The 25622-nt window shown below is 45.0% G+C and overlaps 1 protein-coding gene across 2 annotated transcripts in view; it reads left to right on the top strand.

Moving 5' to 3' along the window:
* Positions 1 to 25322, top strand: part of DCAF15 (DDB1 and CUL4 associated factor 15) — a 36863-nt gene extending 11541 nt beyond the window's left edge. For both annotated transcript variants that reach the window (XM_020798707.3, XM_020798708.3), the window contains exons 6-13: positions 351 to 521; positions 2466 to 3044; positions 9010 to 9101; positions 12135 to 12263; positions 13126 to 13211; positions 15658 to 15762; positions 24041 to 24156; positions 24685 to 25322. In XM_020798707.3, the coding sequence (XP_020654366.3) occupies positions 351 to 521; positions 2466 to 3044; positions 9010 to 9101; positions 12135 to 12263; positions 13126 to 13211; positions 15658 to 15762; positions 24041 to 24156; positions 24685 to 24740 (1334 nt within the window). In that variant the 3' untranslated portion in view covers positions 24741 to 25322. The remainder of the gene's footprint in view (positions 1 to 350; positions 522 to 2465; positions 3045 to 9009; positions 9102 to 12134; positions 12264 to 13125; positions 13212 to 15657; positions 15763 to 24040; positions 24157 to 24684) is intronic.
* Positions 25323 to 25622: the final 300 nt, after the last annotated feature.

Here is a 25622-nt window from a genome sequence, read left to right as displayed (position 1 = left end):
TGATATAGCACTTGGAATCTGATGCTCATACTAGGATTAATGTGTTGTGGGAATATTTCTGTTCAGTATCATTTTGTTTGAAAGGATATGTCTATCTTGTTTAAATACTTGTTTTAACATGAGTTATCTTTTAATAGTTCCAGAACTGAGAACAGAGAGTATTTTCTTCATTCTGGAAAGGTGTCCATTACATTTGTATTAAAATACTGTACAGTTCTACTGTGAATCTTTTGAGAGAAAGTGACAGTCTCTTGCAAAGTTTTCTATAGAGAGCAGATCCTCTTCTACTTTTCTTTGTATTCACGGTTAGTCCCATGCTGATTCTGATGATCCTTGTGTCTATTTTCTAGGTGACCCAAATGCCAAATGTTTGCAGCATGGGTTCATGCTGCACACCAAGTACCAAGTGGTATACCCTTTCCCCACATTCCAGCCAGCATTCCAGCTCAAGAAAGACCAAGTGGTGTTACTTAACACTAGCTATTCTCTTGTGGCCTGTGCTGTTTCAGTGCATACATCAGGTAGGAGACTGGCGAAGGCAGGGGGCATTGCATGAATTCTTTTCTGTTTGGCTGATCTCTTCAGTTTCATTAAGGGCCATTTATGAGGCAAGCCTGTTACTACTGAGTAAAATAGCCTCACGTGTTATATGCTTTCTTGTAATTAAGGAACTGGGTTCCTTATGAAACAGGGACAACCCATTTCAAGAATTAAGGCATAAGAAACCCCTTTGGTTTTAGAAAATGAACAAGTATTCTGTTGTAATTAGTTGTTTAGATTCCTCTGTGCTTTATGAGCAGTTACGTACATTTGTTAGAACCTTAGTTGGATCGTTTTCTGTTTTTGATGTTTGACACCAGTTATCTTTCAGCTGGTGCCACTGAGGTTTGTTGAAAATGTTGTCTTTGCAGCTATGTTCAGTCAACAATAAATCATCTCCCTATAGCACAAATCATACAAGCCATTCCTTCATTATTTTACTGTATTTAAATCACCTGACAGCCCCAGATAAATTTAAGAATGAAATATTTATTTGTTCTTAGTGGCTGCTATTGCTTGTGGAATGGTGAAAGCATTTAAAAATTTTAAAATATTTTAAAATTAGTTTTAAATATTTTTAAATATTTAAAAACAGAACCAGTCTTCTTAAAATAGATATTATAAGGAGTCTGGGACAATAGAAGATAATTACTTTGGGAAAAATCAGTGCCAGACAAGCTCCTCTGATGGGGTATTTGAGACATGGTGCTCAGAAGAAAAACTTCCTAACTGTTAGAGCAGTATGACAGTGGAACCAGTTACCTCGGGAGTTGGTGAGTGCTCCAACACTGGAGGTATTCAAGAAAAACTTGAACAATCACCTGGCGGATATGCTTTGATTTTGTATTCTTGCATTGAGCAGGGGGTTGGACTTGATGGCCTTGTAGGCCCCTTCCAACTTCACTTTTCTATGAATCTGTGATACTCACGTGCATGTGCATGCACACACACAGAGTCACCAGTATCTGTGTTTTCTGGATATAGCTTGTTCAGTCTCATTATAAAGGTGGAATAGGTAATGTTTAGGGACTTTCGCAGCCTCCCCCAGAGGCTGCCCTTTGGTGTTGAATTTGTTGTGTTATTGGCAAAAAAGGTCTCTCTTTATTTTTTTCTTTACAACAAGGAACATGTTTCTTACTTAACTCGCTTAGAGATGGCATTATGGTTTGCAGGGACAGGATATAGGGTGTGGATGCTGCCCACATTTTCACAGTCTGAGAGAATATAGAAAGAAGTGAAACACAGAATACAGATGGATACAAGAGGAATAATTTCTTGAAACTGCAGAATTAGGTCCATCTTCTTAAATTTGTTCAAACATTTGACAAGGTTTTGTAATTTTGTGGAAATTCTACACAACAAGCACAAGGCCTTCATGTATCTTTAACCTCCTTTTTCTAGATTGAAAATGTTAGTGGTCCTTTTCTTCATGGTTCTGAGTTTATAACCTGGGGTGATTGTCCATGGAAGAAAACAAAGTTGATGTTTGGGCCTCTTAACTGATTAGATTGCTTCCTGAAGATAGGGCTATGTGCCCAGGCTAGTAATCTGGCAGTGAGGAGTTGAGTTTTACTGTACCTTCTGTACCAAGGGCTAAACTGCACTAAACTAGCAAAATTCCCACTATTATTGTGCGTATGTAGATAAATCTTCAATATTGAAAAGTCCTCCGATGGAGATGTGCTATGCATGTGAAAACACTGTGTAATTTCTCAGCGACCAGATTTTGATATTACCAGGACATGTCTTCCATTCTACAATTACATCTCAGAATCTAGATGTTCTAGATTTGAGCACTTATTGGTATTTGAACATCTTGTAATCAGCTAAACAGCATCAAATAATGACTAAAAATGTTGGCCAGTTTGCTGCAGAAATAAAAATGCATTTTGCATTTCTGATTTTCTATTAATGTTTTCTTTTAGATGACAGCAGCTTCTCCCAAATCCTTTATGACAGGAGTCGCCAACCCTGGTCCCCTGCTGGTGAAGTCAGCCACACAGCTCTTGCAACTCAGTGCCCTGCAAGCTTGGAAGAAAGGCTAGAAAGAGACAGTTGCACTTGCCAGAGCAGTGATGCATTGCAGCAGCCTGCTGCTATGCCTTTGCAGGACACAGAAAATCACATCTCACCAGCTGTAGCTATGGCAAAGGAATTTGTTGCAGACATCTTCCGAAGGGCCAAGGAAGCCAAAGGCACAGTCCCAATGGAGGAAGAGGCAGGTGGTGGGCTTGAGTGCCTTCTTGACTCCAGTGAAGCCCTGGACCAGGATACTCTAGCCTCTTGGGATCTACAAAAGCCTTCGGAAACTTGTGTGCACAGTAGTGGCATTCACAGCTCCATATCATCTGGGGCAGACAGCCTTTCTGATGTTTCTGTCTCCCCCAAAGAGTCTTCCCCTGCCGGTGCTGAGCTGGAAAGCCAGCCAGCTGAGCCAGGCTATGTGAACTATACCAAACTGCGCTATGTCTTGGAGCCCAGTGATTCCTCTGAGGCAGAGGATGGTGAGTGTCTGTTTGAAGCCAAAGCTCCATGTGCTAGGAAAGAGCAAGTATCACTATTTAAACCTCTGTGGTTAGGATGTGAGCCAAGAATCTCGGTATCAAAGGCATTCATTTCTGTAGCTCTGTTGATGGATAAGCACCCTTCCCCATAGACTGCTACTTATTGAGACCTGTGTTGCTTCTAACATCCTGTACAGTGGTGTCTCGACTTATGAACGTAATCCATTCCAGAAGATGGGACGTAACTCAAAATGGTCGTAAGTCGAAGCTCTATTTCCCATTGAAATGCATTGAAACCTGATTAATCCGTTCCAGCTGTTTTTTGGTTGTACCTCGAGACGCCGGTTGCAATTCGAAACATTCGTTCCCATAGGAACAAATGCAATAGCGGTTAATCCGTCCACCAGCACAAGGGGGAGAATTTTTCTTCTTTTAGCCTAAGATGACTTAGGTTAAAAAAAGGGCAGGAAAGGAAGAAGGGAGGGAACAATGGGGAAAAGAGGAAAGAAAGAAGGTCATCACTGGGGTACACAGACCCCTCCGACAAAGGTTTGTGCTGTTAAGCACAGTAAGAAAATTGAGAGAAGACTTTGGGGGGGGGGGAGACTTGAGTCTAAATCACATTTTAAACCAAACACCTTTTAAACAAAGCACATTTTAAAACCAAACACCTTTTAAAACCAAACATTTGAAACCTACCCTCCAACACCTTTTAAAACAAAAGAGAGGTCACATAGCTTTCTGTGTCTTGTGGAGGGCATCACGGTGACCTCTGGCTGGAGGAAGGCGGGTGGTGAGATGGTCATCACTGGGAGGTGGAGTCCCCTTCTTTGAGTCATCTTCTCCAGGGGTTCCCTGTCACTGTCTCTTGGCTGCAGGCTCCATTCTGGTGAAAAATTTGTCCAATATCACCTGCTTTGTCCTGCACTGCAGAACCTTTCTGAAATGGCTGACCATGTTGTTCATCATGTCCGAAAACTGTTTCCTGTCGCAGTACTGTTTGGGTGGTGCCTCTCAAAGTGTTGGCACTCGTTCCATTTCTTGTAGATGGATCTTATCTCCTCGCTGCTAACCTGTGCTCCCTCTTCCTCAGTGGAAAGCTCCTCCACAAGAGTCTTCTGCTGCTTGGTTTGCAGTTCGGCAAGTTCTGTGGTCAACTCTTCATGGTCTTCAACCAGCTCCTCTTCATCCTCCTTGTTGACATCCAGCCCTATGCCTTCACCCATGGAGATGATGTCCCTCACCACCTGTGCATCAGTCACCTCAGTGTCATTGCCTGTGACACATTCTCACCACAGTTTCCTCCAGGATGAGTTCAAGGTCCGAGTTGTGACATCTTTCCAGGCCTTGTCAATGAGTCTGACGCAATGGAGGGCATTGAAATGTGTCTTCCAGAACTCTTTCAGGGTCAAGGATGTCTCCTTGGTGATATTGAAACATCTGATGAAGAGTGCCTTCATCAGGTTGCTTCTTGAAGTTGCTGATCACTTGCTGGTCCATGGGCTGCAGAAGAGGTGTTGTGTTGAGGGGGAGGAACTTGACCCTGATGAAATCATACTCCTTGTCAAGATAATCCATCAAGGATGGGGAGTGTGCTGGAGCGTTGTCCATCAGCAGAAGGCACCTTTCAGGAAGCTGGTTGTCGGAAAGATATTTTTTGACAGTGGGTGCAAACACTTCATAGAGCCATTCCAGAAACAGCTGTCATCCAAGCTCTTGTGTTGGCCCTCCACACGACAGGCAGTGTGGCCTTAACTTTCTCTCGGTGGAATGAGCAAGGAGTCTGGGAGTGGTACACCAGCAGAGGCTTGATCTTCAGATTGCTGGTGGCGTTGGCACAGAACAAAAGGGTCAATCTGTCCTTCATGGGTTTGTGGCCCAGCATTTTCTGTTCCTCCTGAGTGATGAAGGTCCTCCTGGACATCTTCCAGAAGAGTCCTGTCTCATCACAGTTGAAGACTTGCCGGGCGAGATAGTGTTCTTGATGAATTTGGCAAAGTCCAACTTGAAGCCTTCTGCAGCAGCATTGCGAGAACTTGCAGCCTCCCCATGTCTTATCACACTGTGGATGCCACTTCTCTTTTGGAACTTTTGAAACCACTCCCTGCTGGCTTTGAATTCTTACGATGCACTTCCGGAGGGGTTTATTTCCATTAAATCACTTAGCTTTTTCACAAATCATGGATTCACTAATGCTTTCCCCTTTCAGCTGTTTCTCATTCATCCATACCAGTAAAAGTTTTCCACCTCTTCTATCAGGGATGACCTGTTCTTTGTTATGATTGTGACTCCTTTTGCCACATCAATTTCTTTAAAGAAATCTTCTTTAATAAGGTGGAGATGGTTGAATTTGGCATCTTGTATTCAGAAGTCAGTTCAGTCACACGCATGCCATGTTCATGCTTTTTGATAATGTCCTTTTTCATTTCAGTGGAGATGATCTTCTTCCCTTTGCTCTGCTCTTTCTTTGGAGCCATGAGTACTGTTCAGCACACCACAGTACACAAACCCTAGGAGCCACAGAATCCAGCAACCATTATTCCAGCACCCAGACCCCCTCAGCACAAAAAGAGATAAGAGAGAGAGAGAGAGAGAGAGAGAGAGAGAGAGAGAGAGAAAAGACGGTGCGGGGGGGGGGGGAGAGACTTGAGTCTAAACCACATTTTACACCATTCTAGCAACCAGAGCCCTTCAGAGAAAATTTCTGATTTTAAAACAATAGACTTTGGAGTCTAAACCACATTTTACACCATTCCTGCAACTAGAGGCAGAGAAAATTTTCTGATTTTAAAATAAAAAGACTTTGGAGTCACATTTTAAATCCACACGTTTTAAAACAAAAGAGAAGTCACAGTACACAAACTGTAGGAGCCACAGAATGCAAAAATAAATAGATAAATAAATCCAGCAACCATTATTACAGCAAACAGACCTCTCAGTCTAATTTTACATTTTAAAATTACAGTCTAATTTTCACATTTAATTTAAATTTAATATTACAGTCTAATTTTCACATTTTAAACCCACACTGCAAGACCCATCAGAGCACAGAAACATAACCCCCCCCACCTAGCCCAAACCCATGCTGCAAAAACCCTGTACAGTACATACAGTACTCACCCAGAACAGGCAGTCTCTCTGCTTTAAAAAAGAAAGTCAAAAATCCAAAAAGCATTTTTTTTAAAAAAAGCCAAAAAAAAAAAAAATCCAGTACCAGGCAGTCTGAAGTCTCTTTCCATGTCCACACTCTCTAACTGTTGGGGCAAACGAAGTACCGAGAAGCAGCCTCTTCACTGACCAACGGTTAACTGAAAGCAGTTCAAATTTCCCGCTTTCCCCACCTTCCTTATGTTTTTTTTCCAGTCATAAGTCAAAGCTCCAGTCGCAAGTCAAAGCAAAATTTTGCGACCGGAGCGGTTCGTAACTCGAAATGGTCGTAAGTCAGGATGTTCGTAAGTCGAGGCACCACTGTATGTCCAAATGGAAGTTGTCTCTCTGCTTTTTCTATATACTTGGAACTGTCCTTTTAACCTTAAACCTGCAGGAGCCCAGAGCTTGCAGTGGGTTTGCATGGGGCACTTACTGTGTGTCCTGTCAACATTCTATACGGTATAAAGGATTTAAATGTTGCTGCCACCTCCTGTTTCTATGTAGCAATGAAATCCAGCTGTATTGAGATGTGAATCCGGTTGCCCTAGGCTTGAATAGATCTAGTAGTGTCCATTCTACTGGTATCGTGACTAATGAGTCTTGTAGTGGCTTACTCATAAGTCTGCCTCTGATGCAATGGTGAGCTGTAGAATATTTTGGAAATCAAATCCATATTGAAGAGTTAATTCTTTATTCCTATATCAAAGGCATGAACTTTGGGAAAAGTTGATGTCTCATGTGATTTGAGTGTAAGAATGCTGAGTAAGTTCATCAGTTATTTATTTTGGTAGTTTTTTTAACTCACCCTTTTTGTATTTCAGTTGTGATAGTTCTTTAAAACAGCACTGCACCTTGTTTTGCTCACTTCCGTTTCTACAAATCTGGAAGTCCACTTTCATTATTGGGGTCAGCAGTGGGTCTTGGGGGCTAAAACCCTTGGAACTTGCCAACATTTGTTGTAAACCAGGGCAGGCAATATGTGTCACATTTTAAGATTCTGTTTTCTAAAAAACCTTTTGCTCAGAATGTCCCCATGGACATATGAGGGACATTTTATCATAGAGGGGTGACACTGTAAAATGTTTTTAAATGTGTGTGCTTTTAAAATTGACCAATGGACAACACAAATGTTCTTTTCCATGGAGAGGGGTCACCTACAACTCTAGCCTCTAGTCCAGGGATCGACAGGTGTCTCTTTAGGAGTTTGACCATCCCTGCTCTCAACCAGCCACAGAGGGGAGCGTGTTGGAATAAGTATGCAGGGGAAACTTTTATGTTAATCTACCGTAAGGACTGGCAGTTTTTAAAAGATGATTTGTGTTGGATCTCTTCGTTTTCTGTTTGAATAGGCGGTGCTAACAAAACTCTGGCCACTGAAAATGTAAGCTTAATGCTGCTTCTGCCAGAAGCTTATTTTTCTCTTCAGCTATATTATGGGATTCCCTATCTTTGTGACATGTAGGTTGGTGAATCTTCCGCTTCCCACATATTCTGTGCAAGCAGTAAGATATTTTGTGTGTGTAAACCAGTGCATTTACTACAGCACACACTTGTCAACTCTGAATTGCACTGTGGCACTGATTGCCTGGTGCATTTGGTGTATTTTCTACAGAAGAGACCCCAAAAAGTCCCCCCCCATCAGTTTAGTTGCTGGTGGAGTTCCTGACTTCCTTCTTTGAAAGCTTAAGTTTTTAGTTTGAGTTCCTGTCCACTTCCTTTACTTTAGGATATTTCAATTGTATGTTTCACCCCCAGGCAAAGCCATTTTGTCATCTTTGGAAGCCAGAGTGGATGCTAATTCTGAGTGATGTGTTCACCAGAAATATGTTTGGTTTGTCTTTGCAGATTTGGTAGGAGCAAAAGCAGGTGTACATAAGAATTTATACAACTCCCCCCCATTATGTACTGTATATCAATAATAAATAAATACTTAAGGAGTTCGGTCTCCCTCCCCCTCCTGTGAGTTTGCTCAGGATTCACTTTTTTTGGTCTGCCAGATGCATGGTTGAGCAGTGCTTTGAATTCAGGTCTCTTGAGTCCTAATCTGTCATTCTCTTTACTACACCATACTATTATCCTTATTGTGAGGATAGGTGGCACAAATTATAAAATAGTTTGTGTGCTGGACTTGGGCAAGTTACAATATTACATTAAAAAGCTACTGTAAGGCAGTGGTTTTCAATATTTGGCCTTCCAGATATTTTGGACTTCAGCTCCCAGAAGCCACAGCCAATGTCCAAGAATTTTTAGATCTGAAGGTCAAAACACATAGAAGGCCACAAATGAGAAGTACTGCTTTAAGCTGTTTTTTGCATGATTTTTACAGTACTGTATTGCAATATGCACAAGGGGAAAGACTTTATCTAAACCAGTGTTGTGAATTTTTTGTAGTGAGATGTGAAGAACTACTGGGGAGTTTGACACCTGTGGCTACCAGGATGATTTGGAAAAACAGAAGCTTTGGCTTCTTAGAAGAGACCAAAGTTTCCTTTAAAGCAGTGGTCCCCAACCTTGGACCGCCAGATGTTCTTGGACTACAACTCCCAGAAGTCTTCACCGCCACCTCTGCTGGCCAGGATTTCTGGGAGTTGAAGTCCAAGAACATCTGGAGGCCCAAGGTTGGGGACCACTGCTTTAAAGTATTCTGTTCCAGATGCTCAGTTTCTTTTGATCCCAGTTCTCTTGCTATTTATTGTTCTGGTGTTCTTCATTTTTCCTAGTGTTGAGCTTCCTATTAAAAAGTTCTATCTTGAAATGTGTTTTGTTGGCACTGTGCAGTTACTCTGCTTGGGCTTCTCCCTGTGTTTTCTTTCAGAGTATGAGGATGACAAAATCTCCTTGCCATTTGTTGTGACAGATCTGCGAGGAAGGAATTTGAAGCCACTGAAGGAGAGAGCAGTTTGTCAGGTGAGGGCTTGTTATAGAAACCTCTGTTAACTGGAGAAGAGATGCGGCTCTGTCAGTGGGGGAATTACACTTTTTACTAATTGACGTCAAACTTCATAAGGAAAATTTGATGTCCTGCTAATGCAGACTTATGATGGGTGAGCTTCATCAGAAGAGATATCATGGTGGTGCTCAAGTCATGATTTAACAAGAAGCCTTGAGCTCGTTGAGAAAAGATTATTAAAACTATGACAAGATTATTAAAGCAAGTTTCTCATATGAACTTCAGCATTTCCTGTATGTCCTTTGGTTCTCCGTCTCTTCTGCTTAGCTTAATGTTGATGACATCTTGATGTGCTCTGCAAATGGGTCACTTCTGTTAGGACATTTCTCCACTGAATACCTGCCCCAAATGTTTACCTCCCAGGGAGTTCGAATTATGAGCTGATGAACTTACAGTGGTGCCTCGCTTAACGGGCGCCCCATTTAACGATGAATCCGCATTTAACGATGAATCGCATCGTGATGTTCCCTATGGGGAAAAATTGCTTTGCGATTTTTCCCCATAGGCCCCATTTTCCTCCAGCTGACCGGCGGGGGCTTCGGAAGGACCACGAGGGAGCCCTCCCCTGCGCTCCTTCCCAAGAGCCCGCCCGTCAGCTGGCCGAAAAAGCGCGGGCGCTTCGGAAGGAGCGCGGGAGAGCCCTCCCCGGCGCTCCTTCCCAAGAGCCTGCCTGTCAGCTGGCCGAAAAAGCCGCGGGCGCTTCGGAAGGAGCGCGGGGGAGCCCTCCCCGGTGCTCCTTCCCAAGAGCGCGCCTTTCCGCTGATCGGTGGTTCCAAAATGGGCGCCAGATCAAGAAAATGGCCGCCCGCAGCATTTTCACGCCTTGCCCTCGCTTACCGAGGCGGCGAAAATGGCGGCTGGATGGGGAATCTTCGCTTACCAGTGAGTTTCCCCCCATAGGAACGCATTAAACGGATGTTTCCGGATAGCGATGTTTTTCCTGGAACGGATTAACGTCGCTATGCGGGGCACCACTGTATTTACAAAAGGCATGTTGTGCAGCTTCCTGGTGACTATAATTATGAATGTTTTCTTTATTAAATTTATATCTATCATTTTTTTCACATCTAGAGTTGAACATATAGCACAGTATAACTTAGTTTATTCTTTCACTTTATATTTTACTATCTGAGTAACTACAAGGATTGGGTTAAGACTCCAGTGAGGCATTTAAGGTTGTCGTGTTCATGAGCAGTCTTATGTTAGCAGTTATTAGGGCATGACTGGATATCAATCTGATTGTTTTCTGAACCTCTAAAATTCTTGACAATATAACCTGTGATATTATTATAAGCAATTCTTGAGGACTTTTGCCTTTTTTGAGAAGTGTAATTTGGGCTGCTTGCATTTAACTCCTGTTAAACTGTTGACTGACGCCTACTGCATCTATTTTCCCCATTCTGTGAGCAGAAGCTCATCTTATTCTGCCAGGTAGTAAATTCTGTACTTCATTGAAATTTCCTCCTGAAACTCCTTGACACACAATTTAAACAAAAATACACACTAATTGCTTGGTTACAAGTAAAATGTGTAGTTTTGCAACTAAAGAGAACCTTCAGAGTATGTAGGAGGAGACAATGTGAGCAGAAGGTATATAATAAAAGTACAAAATTGTTTATTTGTGGAGTAATAAGATATAAGATGGTGTGTTCTAGAATTATTTGTGCTGTTATGCTGGACCCCTGGCCTCATGCACCAAACCAATGTAATGCAGTATGTAGAGTGCATTTTTTGGAAATGCTTAGAAGTTGCCCACAGTTCACACAGGAAAAGCAGTTAGTAGCTCAGTGGACTTGATAGATGGTAATGTTAATGGATTAAATTTTAAGAGAATCATGTAAGTTTATTTTATTTTCAACATATTGTTCTAAATTCAAATCTTAGATTTAACCTAGGTATATCTACAACTCTTTTTTAGTTTTGAAAAACTACTTTAAATATTTTTAAAATTCCAATTAATAAAATCTATGGGATTTTGAGGGAACTCCTGCCCAAATTAGAGAAAACTCATATTAACAGTGATCCACAAAATAATCCATGTGCTGACAAAATGGAGTAGTCTGTACACGTAGGCAGTGGTTGAAGCAATAAGCACCAGACTTTAGTCAAAGTCAAAGTATATTTAAAGGACCAAAAACTTCATGAAGCCTCACCTAAGACTTTGTCTGAGATTTTGAAGCTAAACTCTTGGATGCTGAAGGTTTATTTTGATAAAAGAAATGCCCACAAAATGGGTGGAGTAGTATGTTAGATGAAATGCTGAGAGCAAGATCTCTTGGTTCAGATTCTGAGAGGCTAATATAGATCTGCTCATCAGCCGAAGAGTTTGAATTATGAACTGGTCAGCTTAATTTAGGAAATATATGCTGTATGTCGCAATAACTTTAGGAACATTTTTCTTTATTAAATTCTACTCATAAGGGCAGTACAGCATACAGGCGCAAAAGCAAGTAACTGGATGGACTGTATATAAGAAATTGTCATGTCAGGATCCTTCCTAATGTGCTGATTTCCATAAACCCCCTACTGTTGCTGTACCCACCCTTGCCATGATTCAGTTTCTTTAAATTCAGAATTGAGTTTTACAAATTGTTTGTGAAACTTTGTAATTTTCTCTTCTGACTTGAATTTATGGCGGTCATTGAGCATTTTTAATATTCTTATGGCTGCTTTATGGATGTAAATCAGGAGTGAGAATCCAAAGTCCTCCAAGGTATCATTTGACTTCCACTCCTGTCATTACTGACCATTAGCCATACTGCCTATACCAATGAAGAGCCATATTGATCCCCATCTGTGGTGTAAATGGGCTGAATAAGATTGTGCAGTTGGACACTGATAGCCATTTGGGAAATTGGAAGGAAGATTATTGAGTGTACCTCCCAAAGGTTGATGATTTAAAAAGAGGACCATCTGGTTTAGGTTGCATAAGGAACAGATGATTATATGCTTGTCTACTATTCATGCTGTGTGTCTTCTTTCCTTTCCAGGGACAGTACTTAACCGTGGAACAGCTGACTCTAGATTTTGAATATGTTATTAATGAGGTGATCCGGAACGATGCATCATGGTCTAAGCAGTTTTGCTCCTTCAGTGACTATGACATTGTCATTTTAGAGGTAGGGACCTGGTGGGTGCATGAACAAACCAATGACCTCATTTTGAGGCATAGGGGCCGTTTCATATTTGACTTTGAGGAAACATTGTTTTGCAGGGACAGACTTAATCATCTCCTAGCTTGAGAGGAAGGGCTTTACTGTCTCTGAATGAATTTTTGCAGTATTATTGTTACTTTGGTTTAACTTTGAGGGTAGAGTAGGATATAAATTTCTATGATGAAATATCCAAAATACTTTTGGTTGCTTTCATCGCTGTAGTATGGTCAACCAGAGCCTCTAGGACTCATCTAAAAGTTTAATATTTTTTCTGGTTGGCTCTTCTTCTCTCAGGGGAAAAAGCAAGAATAGCTAATTAGCATCCCCACTGCTTGATTTTTAAGTATGGGATGTGATGGTGGCAGCTTCTAGAGAATGCTTCTCCTTCCAAGTTGGAAATGGTTCTGTGACTCACTTTCCAAATCTGGCACAAATGAAGGCTTGCCTTAAAGATTTCCATTTTTTCTCTGAAAGATCCCTCCCCCTGTCTTGAGCTTGCGTGGTTTGGGTTCTCCCTAGCCAAACTTGTCGTGCGGTGTGATGACTGGGAAGGGAGAGTTCAAACCTGAGTAGCTTTTCCAGGGAGGTCATAGCCCCACCCCTCATCGTCGTCATGTTCTGACCTGCACTGGTTTAGCACAAGTTTAAAACCTTGGTTTGTTAATTGTGCTCTCTGTAGAGACATCACAATGGAGCAAGTGTTTGAATCATGGCTCCCTGTTTTGAAAAGAATCAAGCCGACAATTAGTTCTGACCTGCTACTGTAGCCAGGGTGCAGTTTAGTTCAGGTTGCTTCCTTTACCAGCTCTTGAATTTATTTTTCTAGGTATGTCCTGAAACCAACCAGGTTATTATCAATATTGGACTCTTGCTCTTAGCTTTCCCTTCTCCTGATGAAGAGGGACAGCTCAGGTGAGTTCATCCCTTAGTTCTCTGTACATCTTCTTTTTTCCTGATTGCATGAGATCTTTGCTTTGCCCTGAAGAAGTTATTGTTAAGTTGTTAGCCCTATCTGCAGGAGTGGAAGAAAGCAGAATATGGCTTAATATGGTCTAAAGACATGCACCAGCCGTGAGTGAAGTGGGGCCACTAGGGCCTCCCTTTAAAAAAATAAAAATAAACCCAAGCTTTGTAGAGCACGTGAACTGCCTGCTTGAGACCCTGGAGCTTTCAGAATCAGAAATGAGTTCTGATCACTTCTGTTTTTTGGAAATGGACTTCTCTGGGCCTTTCATCTCAGGAGAACCCCAAAAGTAGCAAAACTGCCTCTGCACACTCTAGAAGGAGACCTTTCTTTTCTTTTAATCGAATGCGTGCACACACGCACACGCAGAATGGCCTCCAAAGCCCAGGGATGAGCTTGTGTGGAGCCTGAACTCTTGAAAGTTAACCACCCAGTGCACACTTTCCAATGTAAACTTCCAGACCTACTCATTGAGACATGCTTCCTACTTAGGGAGTGAGCAACATATGACCTCCAAAACCTGCTGGGTGCCTCCCAGCGCTTCATTTCCCCTCCACGGGGAGGAATTGCCTGGAAAGTACCCTTATGTATCTTAGCAGGTATGGGAGTAATTTTCTTAACATTTCAGAAACCTTGTGCCACTTAATTCAGCCTACTATTGCAAACTGTGTGTGTGCTATAGGAGAAGGGGAAAAAGGGGGTGGGATGTTTCAATTGCACTGAATAACGCTTCTGCTTTGCCAGCTGTTATGTTTTCATTTTGGTTTTCAGTAGAGCTAAATGAAATATCAGAACACTTTAATCTGGCAAAATTCAGATTTTTATTTTGAACATCTTGAAATTGGGCTGATATCCTATTGCTTTGATATACATGCAGAAGGCATGTATAGTTCGCAGTTAATGGGATTCTTGAGTATGTACCAAATCAGTGGGTACACATGCCACTGAGATTCCCAGCAATGAACGAGAATGCTAGTGTTAATTGCTATAAAGAAGCAACTGTATGTTACACCATTTGCTTTCCACGTGTGTTACAAAGCAAAAGGATTTCAGCTATAGGCTTCTTAACTATTCATTTTTTGCTCATGTCAAATAAGTCTTACAGGATATAAAAATATTGTCAGAATACTTATGGTATGTGTGAGGGTTCGAGTTCAGGCTCCAGTTTTGCTTCAAATAAATCATTAGACTTGCGAGGTTTGGAAATTGGTGTAACATTTATTGCGTTGTTTAACAGGAAACCAGTGTCAGCAAACGGGTTCCAACCTTTTGCCCCCTCTGACAACAGGTCTGAGGCTTCCATTTGTCAACCTTGAAGGGGTTTCTCCCCGAAACGTTCCAGGGTCCCGGCCAGTCCAGGGCTAAATTTGGGTCTAGTAACTGTCCAGGCTCCCCTTCCAGCAAGGGGACAGTGTCTTCATCCATGTCATCCAACCAGACCGGTTCTCTGGAAGGGGAGCCCGCCTGCCAGGATTCTCCGAACGCCCCTTCGTCTGCAACTCCCACACCTTCCTTTCTCTTCTTTCTCTCCTTTCCCTCTCAACATTCTCCTTCTCCTCTCTTAATTTTCTTCTCCACTGTTTTGTTTCTCTCTGGCCCCAGTAGGAAGGATTTTGGGTGTTTTGTCTCCTCCTCCAGGCATCTGCCTCCTCTTTGGGGATCCGTAGCTTCTCCACCTTGCCAGTCCATGGATCTTCTAGCCATATCCCTTCCCAGCCTGGCGGTAACTCCCCTTCTCCTCCCTTTATATCTGCCAGGCTTGCCTCTACTTCTACCCGCGGCTTTCGCTCAGTTCCCGCCAAAACAGTCCTGTTCTCTTTGACCATTAACTCTTTCAAATTCTCCTCCATCTTCTCCTGGTCTGATCCAGGCGGTTTTATCTTCCTGGGACGGGGAATTGGCAGGGTCTGTATTTCCTTATTGGCAGTAGGTGGGAGGGATGGCATTCCTGTGAGAGGGACTTTACTCTCACCTCCAGTCGTACAGTATGTCATCTCTCAACTATTGAAAAGCACCACATTCTGGCTATCAAATATATTCTAATCTCTGTTCTCAAGTATTGAAATCGGATACCAGACATAATATATCTCTCTTAAGTTTTCTGACTGCTCAGATAATGCCTAAATACATGACACATTTTTAGAGGAAATTCCTTGAGAGATGCTTAATTTCAGTTCTGGTTCTAGGTTTCTTCCAAGAGATAAGAACTCGGTGTGGACAGAGGGTGCAGGTTGGCACAGATCTAATATTTGTTCAGTGTAAGCTGATAAAACATGACTGTGTTAGAGGATGGGAAAGAGATGTTGGAACATACTTACTGAGTAGACAATTCTTTTTGTCCTTCAGAGGCTCATAAAACTTTTTGTTAAATAATCTGCCTGTTGCCTTCTGCAGGCCGAAGACCTATCACACCAGCCTCAAAGTTGCTTGGGATTTGAATACTGGAATCTTTGTCACTGTTAGTGTGGGAGACCTCACAGAAGTCAAAGGGCAGACCAGGTAAGGTGTCTTTTCTTGTATTCTGTGGCTTGCTCTAGAATGAGTTGTCTCTGAACCTACATGCATTTGAAGAGAGGAATAGACCCCCCCCCCCAATAAGAGCCAGACTGCCCAATAGTAGGGGATATGCTTTAGCAATAGCCTTCACAGGGAGATTTGCTTGGGCCACCCTTGTAGTCTTTTCAGGGCCTGCTGGAGACTTCTGTTCACCTCAGCCCTTTAATGGCTAACAAGCAGCTTTGTTGGCCATTAAACCAACTCCAAAATCCAAACACTTTATTGGGGTAATTGTTGTTGTTGTTAGTTGTTAAGTCATGTCCGACTCTTCGTGGCACCATGAACCAGAGCACGCCAGGCCCTCCTGTCTTCCACTGCCTTCTGGAGTTGTGTCAAATTCATGTTGGTAGCTTCGGTGACGCTGTCCAACCATCTCGTCCTCTGTTGTCCCCTTCTCCTCTTGCCCTCCCACTTTCCCAACATCAGGGTCTTTTCCAGGAAATATTGCAGTAATACCAAAAGGAAAAAAAAAAGGTTAGCCCAATCAAAGTATTGACCTAGGATTTCAGCCTCTACAGAACTAGGTAGTCTGGGTTTCCCACTTTTGATTGGTTGTATATGTGTCTTTTAAAAAACATGCCTTTTAAGTTTCTTTTGTATTTTAACCATTTTTATATTTATTTATTCATTGTAAGTTGCCCAGCGTTATGGGGCAGAATACAAATGTAAATAAAATACGTCAGTAGTGTGGAACATCTGCTTCCTGACTAGTTGCCAAGGCTCATGGTGGCCTGTGAGAATTTAGGGAACATGAGTAGGCACAGAGATTGGTTTTTCTGAGGCCTTGTATGTCCCACCACCAAGAGAGGCTAGGTTGGTGGGTACAAAGACCTTTTCTACAGCGCACCCCAACTGTGGATAATGGGTTTTGTTTTCATTTCTTGTAATTTTATTGGATTTCATACATAAGTGCACTGGTGGTCAGAAGAGCCGTATATAGATATTTTAATTAAATATATCAAAACAGCTCTTGAGATGAATGCATGTTCATAGCTCTTTAGGTAGGCTTTCCCTCCTGTCATCACTTGATTATTTTTCCCCATCTTGAACCATATTACTATTGTTGCTTTTTATTTTATTATACTGTTTTTATTCCATCTTTATTGTTAGCCGCCCAGAGTAGACTTGTGTCTAGATGGGTAGGGTATACATTAAATGAATGAATGAATGAATAAATAAATAAATGTTCCTTTTTGCATTGGCTGGAGATGTCACTTAATAATGCTTGAAGAAGCTTTCAGTCTTGGCTCTTTCAAAATGGCTAGACACTAAGCTAGTGTCTTTTTGGGGATTTTACTTCATATTATTGATTCATAAAGACTGCAAGAGCAACTTTCTGCTGTTTCACTTGTAAGTTTCTCTACTGATTTCTGTCGCCTCCCCCATTCTGTTATTCTTTCAAATGTTGCTAACTTTTTATTACCTCCTAGAATACCCCCTTGCTTGTTTCTTCCTTTCCCCTTTTGTTGTTAAGAATGTTCACAGCCGCACACAGTTTAGCTGCACATGGGAACCCCATGCTTGGTCACCATCAGCTAGGTTACATTTGGAAATATTTCTCTTACAGCAGTGGTGAATAAATTGGGCCTCACCGCTGTTTTTGGATGGCTGCTTCCATTATCCCTCAGCATTGACTGTGATGGTTAATAGGTGATGCAGTCTACTAAAAGCATACATTCTCCAGCCTTTGTTTTACATTTCCTCCTTTCAGAAAACATCAAGTTCTGGGTTTGATCTGGCATCTTGACTTGTGCTAGAGCAAAATTAAGAGCAAAATTAAGAGTTACATTATCACAGACATCTGAAATGAGAAATCCTAATACTGCCCAACATAAAGCTTGCCTTGCATGAGACAGGGAACTTATTGAAGTCACCCATGAATGTCTGGGCCCAGGCTGCCTTGGCCGAGACAGCTCCCATGCTTCAAGAAGGGGATGCAGGTCTAAGCATTTCATTCATATGTGCCCTAGAGGCTCATTCTGTAGTACATAGAGGATATGAAGATGGGGAAACCATGACTTCTTCATCGTGGTCTTCTGTGAATGCACACAAAGGGTTAATACCAGCGCCAGCGTTGGGCCTCTCGGAACGTTTTCTAGCTGCAAGAGAAAAGTAACAATGTTTAGGACTACCCCTACTGCGCACGCCCAGCCTAACCGTCCCTCAGTTCCATTTTTCCGCCTAGCGGTTTGGAGCCTCTCGTCTTAGCTGCGTTACTGCGATATATCTGATTTTTGGCTTTTGACCTAGCTTCGCTCACGGACTACCCTAGCGCTTTTTCCCTTCAACTTGACGACTCGGTGTATTTTTCTGGCTTTACTCGGACTGATTTCGGACTGCTCTGCCTTATCCTTGGACTTGTCGTTTCGGTTTCCTTACTGCCCTATGTCCCCTTCCGGGCCGTTCAGCAGGTGTGTGGTGTGCGACCGCAAAATTCCCCATCAGGACGGCCACGATACTTGCCTGTATTGTTTGGGGGAGTCGCACAATCCCAAAACTTGCCCACACTGCAAAGCCTTCACTAAGGCTGCTCTCAAGGCTCGCCAACAGCGCCTCAAACTTCATCTGTGGGAGTCAACGTTGTCTTCCACGGCGCCCTCGGAGGGGGAAATGGCTTCCACTTCTCGAGCAGCTCCTGTTCAGTCGGTCGTCTCTAAAGTTTCCAAAATGTCGAAAAAATCCGCGTCGTCGAAATCGGCCGCTCCTGCTTCGAACCCCGAGCCTCCGGCTCCGAAAGCTAAGCCGTCGAAATCGTCCAAAGCTAAGGCGGCCGCCCAGCTTAAAATGACATCCATTCGACTTTCTCCGAGCTCGGGTTCCATCCCATCACCGATTCTTGAGGAGTTGTCGAGGCGCTTCGAGGCCTCGTCCGAGGCACCCGCTCCTCCTCCTGTTCGACGTACTGAAGTGCTACCACCTTCGGGAAGGTCTTCCCCGACGCCGAGCCAGTTAGTCGCAGTCACTACTGGTCTCGCTTCTGCCCCACATAGCCCTTTTCCTGCGGGCCAGGGGTTGCCTCCCGTGTCGATCTCGTCCGTACACTCGGACTCGAGATCCCCTCGAGAGAAGATACCTCGATCACCTGTGCGTTCGAGGTCGAAATCTCCTCGAGGCAAACGTTCTCGCACGGAGAAGCATCACTCCCCGAGCCGGTCCCCTTCCTCCGGCCGCTCGAGGTCGAAGTCTCCTCGACGGAAACGGTCGAAGAAGAGGCATCGAGCTTCCACTCAGTCCGACTCTGGCGATCGTTCGGACTCGAAATCCTCTAAGCGTAAACGCTCTAAGAAGAAGCGCCGTTCTCATCGACGTCGTAGCAAGCATCGACGTCGATCCTCTTCTTCCTGTTCGGCGGATTCCGACCGCCCTAAGCGTCGTAAGCGCCATCGACGTCGACGCGACCGTTCGAGGTCTCCTTCTTCGTCTTCGACATCCGCATCTCGAGACCGGTACCGCAAAAAGATCCGGTACATATATGTGTCTTCTTCTTCAGAGTCGACCCGGCCTCGACGCCGACGCCGGGCTATTCGAGCCAGGGACCAGCCTCCTACGATACCGGTTGCCCCTCCACCGCAACCGGTTCCTTCCACCTCGGCGCCGACCGTGGTCCCAGTTCGACCCCCGACAGCGCAGGTCGGCATCGAGAAACCCCCTCCAAAGAAGAAGAGGGACGTCTTCTCCTCTGATCCAGATGAGGTGTCCACAGAGCAGTCTTCTGACTCCGATCAGGAGCAACCCCCACCCTTGCCACCGCATGATTTGCCTCCGGGTGATCTGGTGCTTTCCGATACTGGTGATCCTCATGCCCCTTCTCCATCTGAGGATTTTTCTTCTTACTCTCAGATGATGTCCAGACTTGCCAAGACACTCAAACTGGACTTGAATCTTCCTTCGCCTCCGGGAGAGGACTTGTTCTTTGGGGACATCAAGAAGGACAGTACCGCTCCCCCCAGTATAGCCTTTGTGCCTGTGGTTATGGAGGCCATCAAGGAGTTCTGGGCTCAGCCTGCGACTACACCTAATGTCCCTCGTCGCACGGAGCACTTCTACAAGATTCATGGGACGGACACTCATTTTCTGCTCAAGCATCCCATTCCGAACTCACTCATTGTTGAGACAAGCTGTTCAAGGCCTTCGGCCAAGGCCCATGTTACTCCAGTTGACAAGGAGGGTAAAAAGCTGGAACTCATCGGCAGGAAAATCTACTCCCTTGTCACTTTGCTACTTCGAGTCATAAATTATCAGACTGTTCTGGGAGCTTATCACAAACAATTATGGCTCAAGCTTTTGCCGGGGTTAAAAATGATACCTGAAGACACCCGGCAAGCTTTCCTTAACTCCTATGAGGAAGCTCAGACGGTATCCAAGTATGAACGTCTTTCCATCAGACATGCAGCAGGGATCTCTGCCAGAGTTCTCATGTCTGCCATCTCTATCCGGCGCCACGCTTGGCTCCGTTCTGCGGACATAATGGAGGACGTCAAGTTGAAGGTCGAGAGTCTCGCCTTCGACGCTACCGGGCTGTTCAACGAAAAGACCGACTCCCATTTGGAGGACCTTCACAAGGCTAAGAGGACTGCCAAGTCCTATTCTGTTCAGACTCAATCTAGACAGAGACGCCCCCAATGGCGTAAATCTTATGGACAGTATCAATCTTCTCAACAGTACCGTCCTTACAAACACCTACCTCAGCAGCGCTCTGGCCAGTCCTCTTCTTCTGTCCAGGGCTATCAGGGATACCGGCCTCGTCCACCCCATCGTCGCCAACCCTTTAAGCCACCTGGCAGGAAACAAAAACAGTATCTTTGACTTTCGGCCCCCCGTTTTCACCCATTCACCATCCACCACCCGTCTTCAACCGTTTCTGCACAACTGGTCTATCATCACAAACGACACTTGGGCTCTAAAAATTATTCAGCACGGTTACCAGCTGGAGTTTATAAGATCTCCTCCGCTAGGTTTCATAACTCATTCTCCCTTCGACTCCTCGCTCGAGGAAGAAATATCATCTCTCTTGGAAAAAGATGCCATCTCTACAGTACCACCCCGCGACATACAATGCGGGTTTTACTCCCGCTACTTCGCTGTCTCAAAAAGCGGAGGAGGCATAAGGCCCATCCTCGATCTAAGACTCCTAAACACTTACCTGCGACCCAGACGTTTTCGGATGCTCACCTTAGAGTCCATCATGCACTTGCTGAAAAAGAACAACTGGTTCGTCCTTATAGATCTAAAGGACGCATACTTTCACGTCACTATTCACCCCGACCACCGCAAGTTCCTTCGGTTCATCTTTCAGGACACGGTCTACGAATTCCAGGCCCTGCCATTCGGTCTGTCCACAGCTCCCCGGACCTTCACCAAGGTCATGGCTCCGGTGGCAGCTTACCTTTGTCTCAGGGGCATTCACGTTTACCCTTACCTGGACGATTGGCTCGTAGTCTCCACCTCGCGAAGGCAATCCCTGAAAGACACAAAATTCATCCTGTATCTTCTCTCCAATCTCGGTCTCACTGTCAACAAGCAGAAGTCTCAGCTCATTCCCTCCAAAACAGTTCAATACATAGGGGTCTGTTTGGACGCTGTAAAGGGTCGAGTCTTTCTTCCCCCAGAAAGAATACACAAGATTCAACGAGCCATCAGGAAATTTCTTCCCGGTGCTCGGGTGACAGCCCATCACGCCCAACACCTCCTCGGCCTGATGTCTTCTACAACGCCGGCGCTAGCTCACGCTCGCCTCAAACTCCGGTCGCTCCAATCATGGTTCCTCACCCTTTTCGACCCTATGATGGACAGTCAAAGGAAGCGCCTTCGTGTCACCCCGGAGCTCACCAGACAGCTCCAGTGGTGGATGTACACACCCCATCTCACGGTTGGCCGGCCCTTTCGTCCACTCCGTCTCACCGTTCAAGTCACAACGGACGCCAGTCCGTCCGGCTGGGGGGCGCACTGCGGGCGTCACACCATTCACGCCCTCTGGACACCACAGGAAGCCATGTTCCACATCAATCACCTGGAACTGCTGGCGGTTATCAAGGCCTTCAGGTCCTTCCTTCCTCTGCTGCGCGGCCGCGGAGTTCAGCTGGTGACGGACAACACTACCACAATGCACTATGTCAACAAGCAAGGAGGAACCCGCTCTCATTCACTCCTGTATCTCTCCATCCTCCTTTGGGAATGGTGTTACCGTCATCATATCTACCCAGTGGCCATCCATGTAGCCACAGAGGACAACACAGTTGCGGACACTCTGAGCAGGCTTCAACATCAGACACACGAATGGGAGTTGAACCCTCTGGTCTTCCAGGACCTTTGCCGCCAATGGGGGACCCCAGTGCTAGACGTGTTCGCATCTCCTCACAACGCGAAATGCTCCTGGTATGCGTCCCGGGCAGGTCTCGGTCGCCACTCACTCGGCGACGCATTCATGATCCCATGGAACCAGGGTCTCTTGTACATATTTCCACCGATCCCGTTGATACAGAGGTCCTTGATCAAACTCCGACGTTCGACGACTCCGGCCATTTTCATTGCACCCTTTTGGCCTCGCCAAGTGTGGTTCCCCACTCTAGTCAGCATGGCCGTGGACTCAGTAACCCTTCCGATGTGGCCGGACCTGCTGACCCAGGAAGCAGGCAAAGTCCTTCACCCCGACCTCGACACGCTCCATCTGACGGCGTGGAGGATCGTCCAGAAATTCAGGAGGTCTTGACCAACGCCATCAAGCCCTCCACGTCTCGCTTGTATGCCTACAAGTGGAAAAGCTTTCTGAAATTTACCCAACAGAGGGATCTCGCCTCCTCTCCTGTGTCTCTTTCTACGCTTCTGCAGTATCTCCGTTACCTGTTCGATTTCCACCTGTCTATCTCTACTATCAAGGTGTACCTTGCTGCGGTTGTCTTCTTCCAGCCCAGAGCTTCTCCCTCTTCTCGCTTTTTCTCCCATCCTACCGTCAGGATGTTTTTGAGGGGTCTCTCTAACCTTCGACCTCCCGTTCGTCCTCCACTCCCTCAGTGGTCCCTCCACTTGGTTCTACATGCCCTATCCAGACCCCCATTTGAACCCATGGCTACCTGTGACCTCAAGATGCTTTCTTTAAAAACGCTATTCCTAGTGGCTATCACCTCTGCTCGTCGAGCTAGCGAGTTGGCAGCTCTCCGTCATGACCAACCTTTTCTTCAATTCTTTAAAGACAAGGTTATGCTTTACCTGGACGTATCTTTTCTTCCCAAGGTGGTCTCCGACTTCCACGTCAATCAGCCACTTATTCTCCCAACTTTGTTTCCGTCTCCGACGACCGATGTTGAACGCATGCTCCACATGCTTGATGTTCGACGGTCCTTAGCTTTTTACGTGTCCAGGACCAAGGACTTTCGCCTGGCCAACAGACTCTTTCTTTGCTACTTTGGCCCAAAGAAGGGCTGCCCGGCCTCGCCGTCCACGCTCTCTCGGTGGCTCGTATCTACCATCGCCCTTGCCTACGAGCTCAACCACAGAGATCCTCCACAGGGGCTTAAAGCCCATTCCACCCGGGCTGTTGCCTCATCCACTGCCTTACTTCGTGGCGTCGACCTGCCCGACATCTGCCGGTCCGCTACGTGGTCCAATGCCTCTACCTTCATAACCCACTACAGATTGGACGTGAGGGCAAAAGAGGAGACCAAATTCGGGAGGGCAGTGCTAGCATCGGCTCTTCAGTGACAGCCCACCATCCGGTTAGTAAGCGTGCTAATCACCCTTTGTGTGCATTCACAGAAGACCACGATGAAGAAAGAAAGGTTACTTACCTGTAACGATGGTTCTTCAAGTGGTCATTCTGTGAATTCACACAATCCCGCCCGGCCTCCCCTCTGTCTGTCTGTCACTGGCATCTCTATGACTCGAGGGCCTATGGCGGACAAATGGAACTGAGGGACGGTTAGGCTGGGCGTGCGCAGTAGGGGTAGTCCTAAACATTGTTACTTTTCTCTTGCAGCTAGAAAACGTTCCGAGAGGCCCAACGCTGGCGCTGGTATTAACCCTTTGTGTGAATTCACAGAATGACCACTTGAAGAACCATCGTTACAGGTAAGTAACCTTTCTTTCTCCATTACACCGGTTTCCTCCTCAGTACTCTGTAGATAAGAGCGCTAGGGTCTTTGGAGACCCTTGCCTACAGACCATGATGTTGACAGCTCTCTCTCTCTCTCTCCCCCCCCCCCCCCACCTACGATTCCTCCCTCAGTGGCAGTGTGTGGAGCTCCTATAGGAAAAGCTGTGTTGACATGGTCATGAAGTGGCTGGTGCCAGAGAGCAGTGGCCGCTATGTCAACAGGATGACCAATGAGGCCCTTCATAAAGGTAAAGCTCCCTAGTTCTGGACTAGAGGCCTTGGGCATCTTCGCAAGGCATAGTGGGCTTAACTGGCTGGCCAGTATTGGCATGGCAATCTCATGCAAGCCAAGCAAGCATGTGATGCTTTCTGTGTTTGCCACTGATAAGGACAAGTACTTGCTTTACTGGGCCAGCTCTTAGCATATTTATGGGGTTACAGAATGGTGAAATACATGTCTTGTTTCAGAATATGACATCTCATTCATGTACTTACTTTGTTGCTTGAACCTGGGCCCTACTTCCCTCTCCTTCATTTGTCCTTGGGTGACAGCTTTCAATAGAGCTTTTGGAGGACAGTGGCAATGCAGTGCTAGTTCTGCTGTGGTGACATCTAACTTTAGAGGAGTAGGTTCCAAAATCCCACCTTGGGCTGTTTGTTCCCGTCTCACTCAAAATTATGGTGGATTCCTGGAAGATTTTTAATGTTTGGATTTCAGGGACACTTACCATTGACCACAATGACTGCTAATGCCTTGTTTTCCTTCTCCCTTGCAGGCTGCTCCTTGAAATTCCTTGCAGACAATGAGCGTTACACATGGATTGTCTTATGAGGCCTGGTTCGGAGACAATGCCTACATCAGTAGTTCATTTCCTGCCATAACTGTGTGTCAGATTCAACTACCTCCTTGTTAAAAGTTGTTTTTAATTTCCCCACCCCTTTTGACTAGACAGTGGCCCAGATGACCTTCAGCAGATTGGACCCGATTTGTGGGTACAGCCACATCATCTGCTTCACAGGTAGGGTGGGAAAAACAGATCTGGTCCAGATGTTTTGGAAAACCTACCTCTTCTTGCACATTAGATCTATGGATTGGTCTGCACAGATTCCTGAAATGCAGGAAGCTGAAAACGATTTGCTTCGGTATGTCTATCTGGATTTTGTGATGCTGCAAGGAGTCTTTAAGAGGTGAGAGTCTTGTGCATGGTTTGCCCTCTCCTGGTGCTATACAGTGATTGGTTCCAGGGAAGTTCTGTTTAATGAGACCAAAAAAAAACACCCTTCTCTGTGTTCCAGGCTCTTCCTCCACCCCCACTGGAGGATTCATTTTCCCCTCTCATGCATAGATGCCATCCTGCTTTTTAATTTGTCTTAGCAGGCATTCTGATTCCTGCAATAAAACATTTAAACTTGACATTGACTCTTGCTCTTTCCTGTGTTCTTTGAGAGAAGACTGGGAATACAAGCACTCACCGAGCCTCCTAACACTGCGGTGTGTCTTCATAGTATGGACCCGGGACTCCTGAAGCTACTAACTTCAAAAAAAAAAACATACACATGTATGCTGATGCTGTTTTTGTGGCCCAGCTGGGCAAATGTGAGAAGTTTGTTTATATTTTATTCATGTCACCCAAGATGATGTACACTGGAGTTCAAAGTTGGTCTGCTTGGAGACTCAGATCTGTCCAGTTCCAGCCTGCTGTGAAAATATAGA

The sequence above is a fragment of the Pogona vitticeps genome, chromosome 2 (genome assembly GCF_051106095.1).
Source record: "Pogona vitticeps strain Pit_001003342236 chromosome 2, PviZW2.1, whole genome shotgun sequence".
Lineage (NCBI taxonomy): Eukaryota > Metazoa > Chordata > Lepidosauria > Squamata > Agamidae > Pogona > Pogona vitticeps.
The sequence above is the reverse complement of the archived record's forward strand: the minus strand, read 5'-3'. Positions and strand labels throughout refer to the sequence as shown.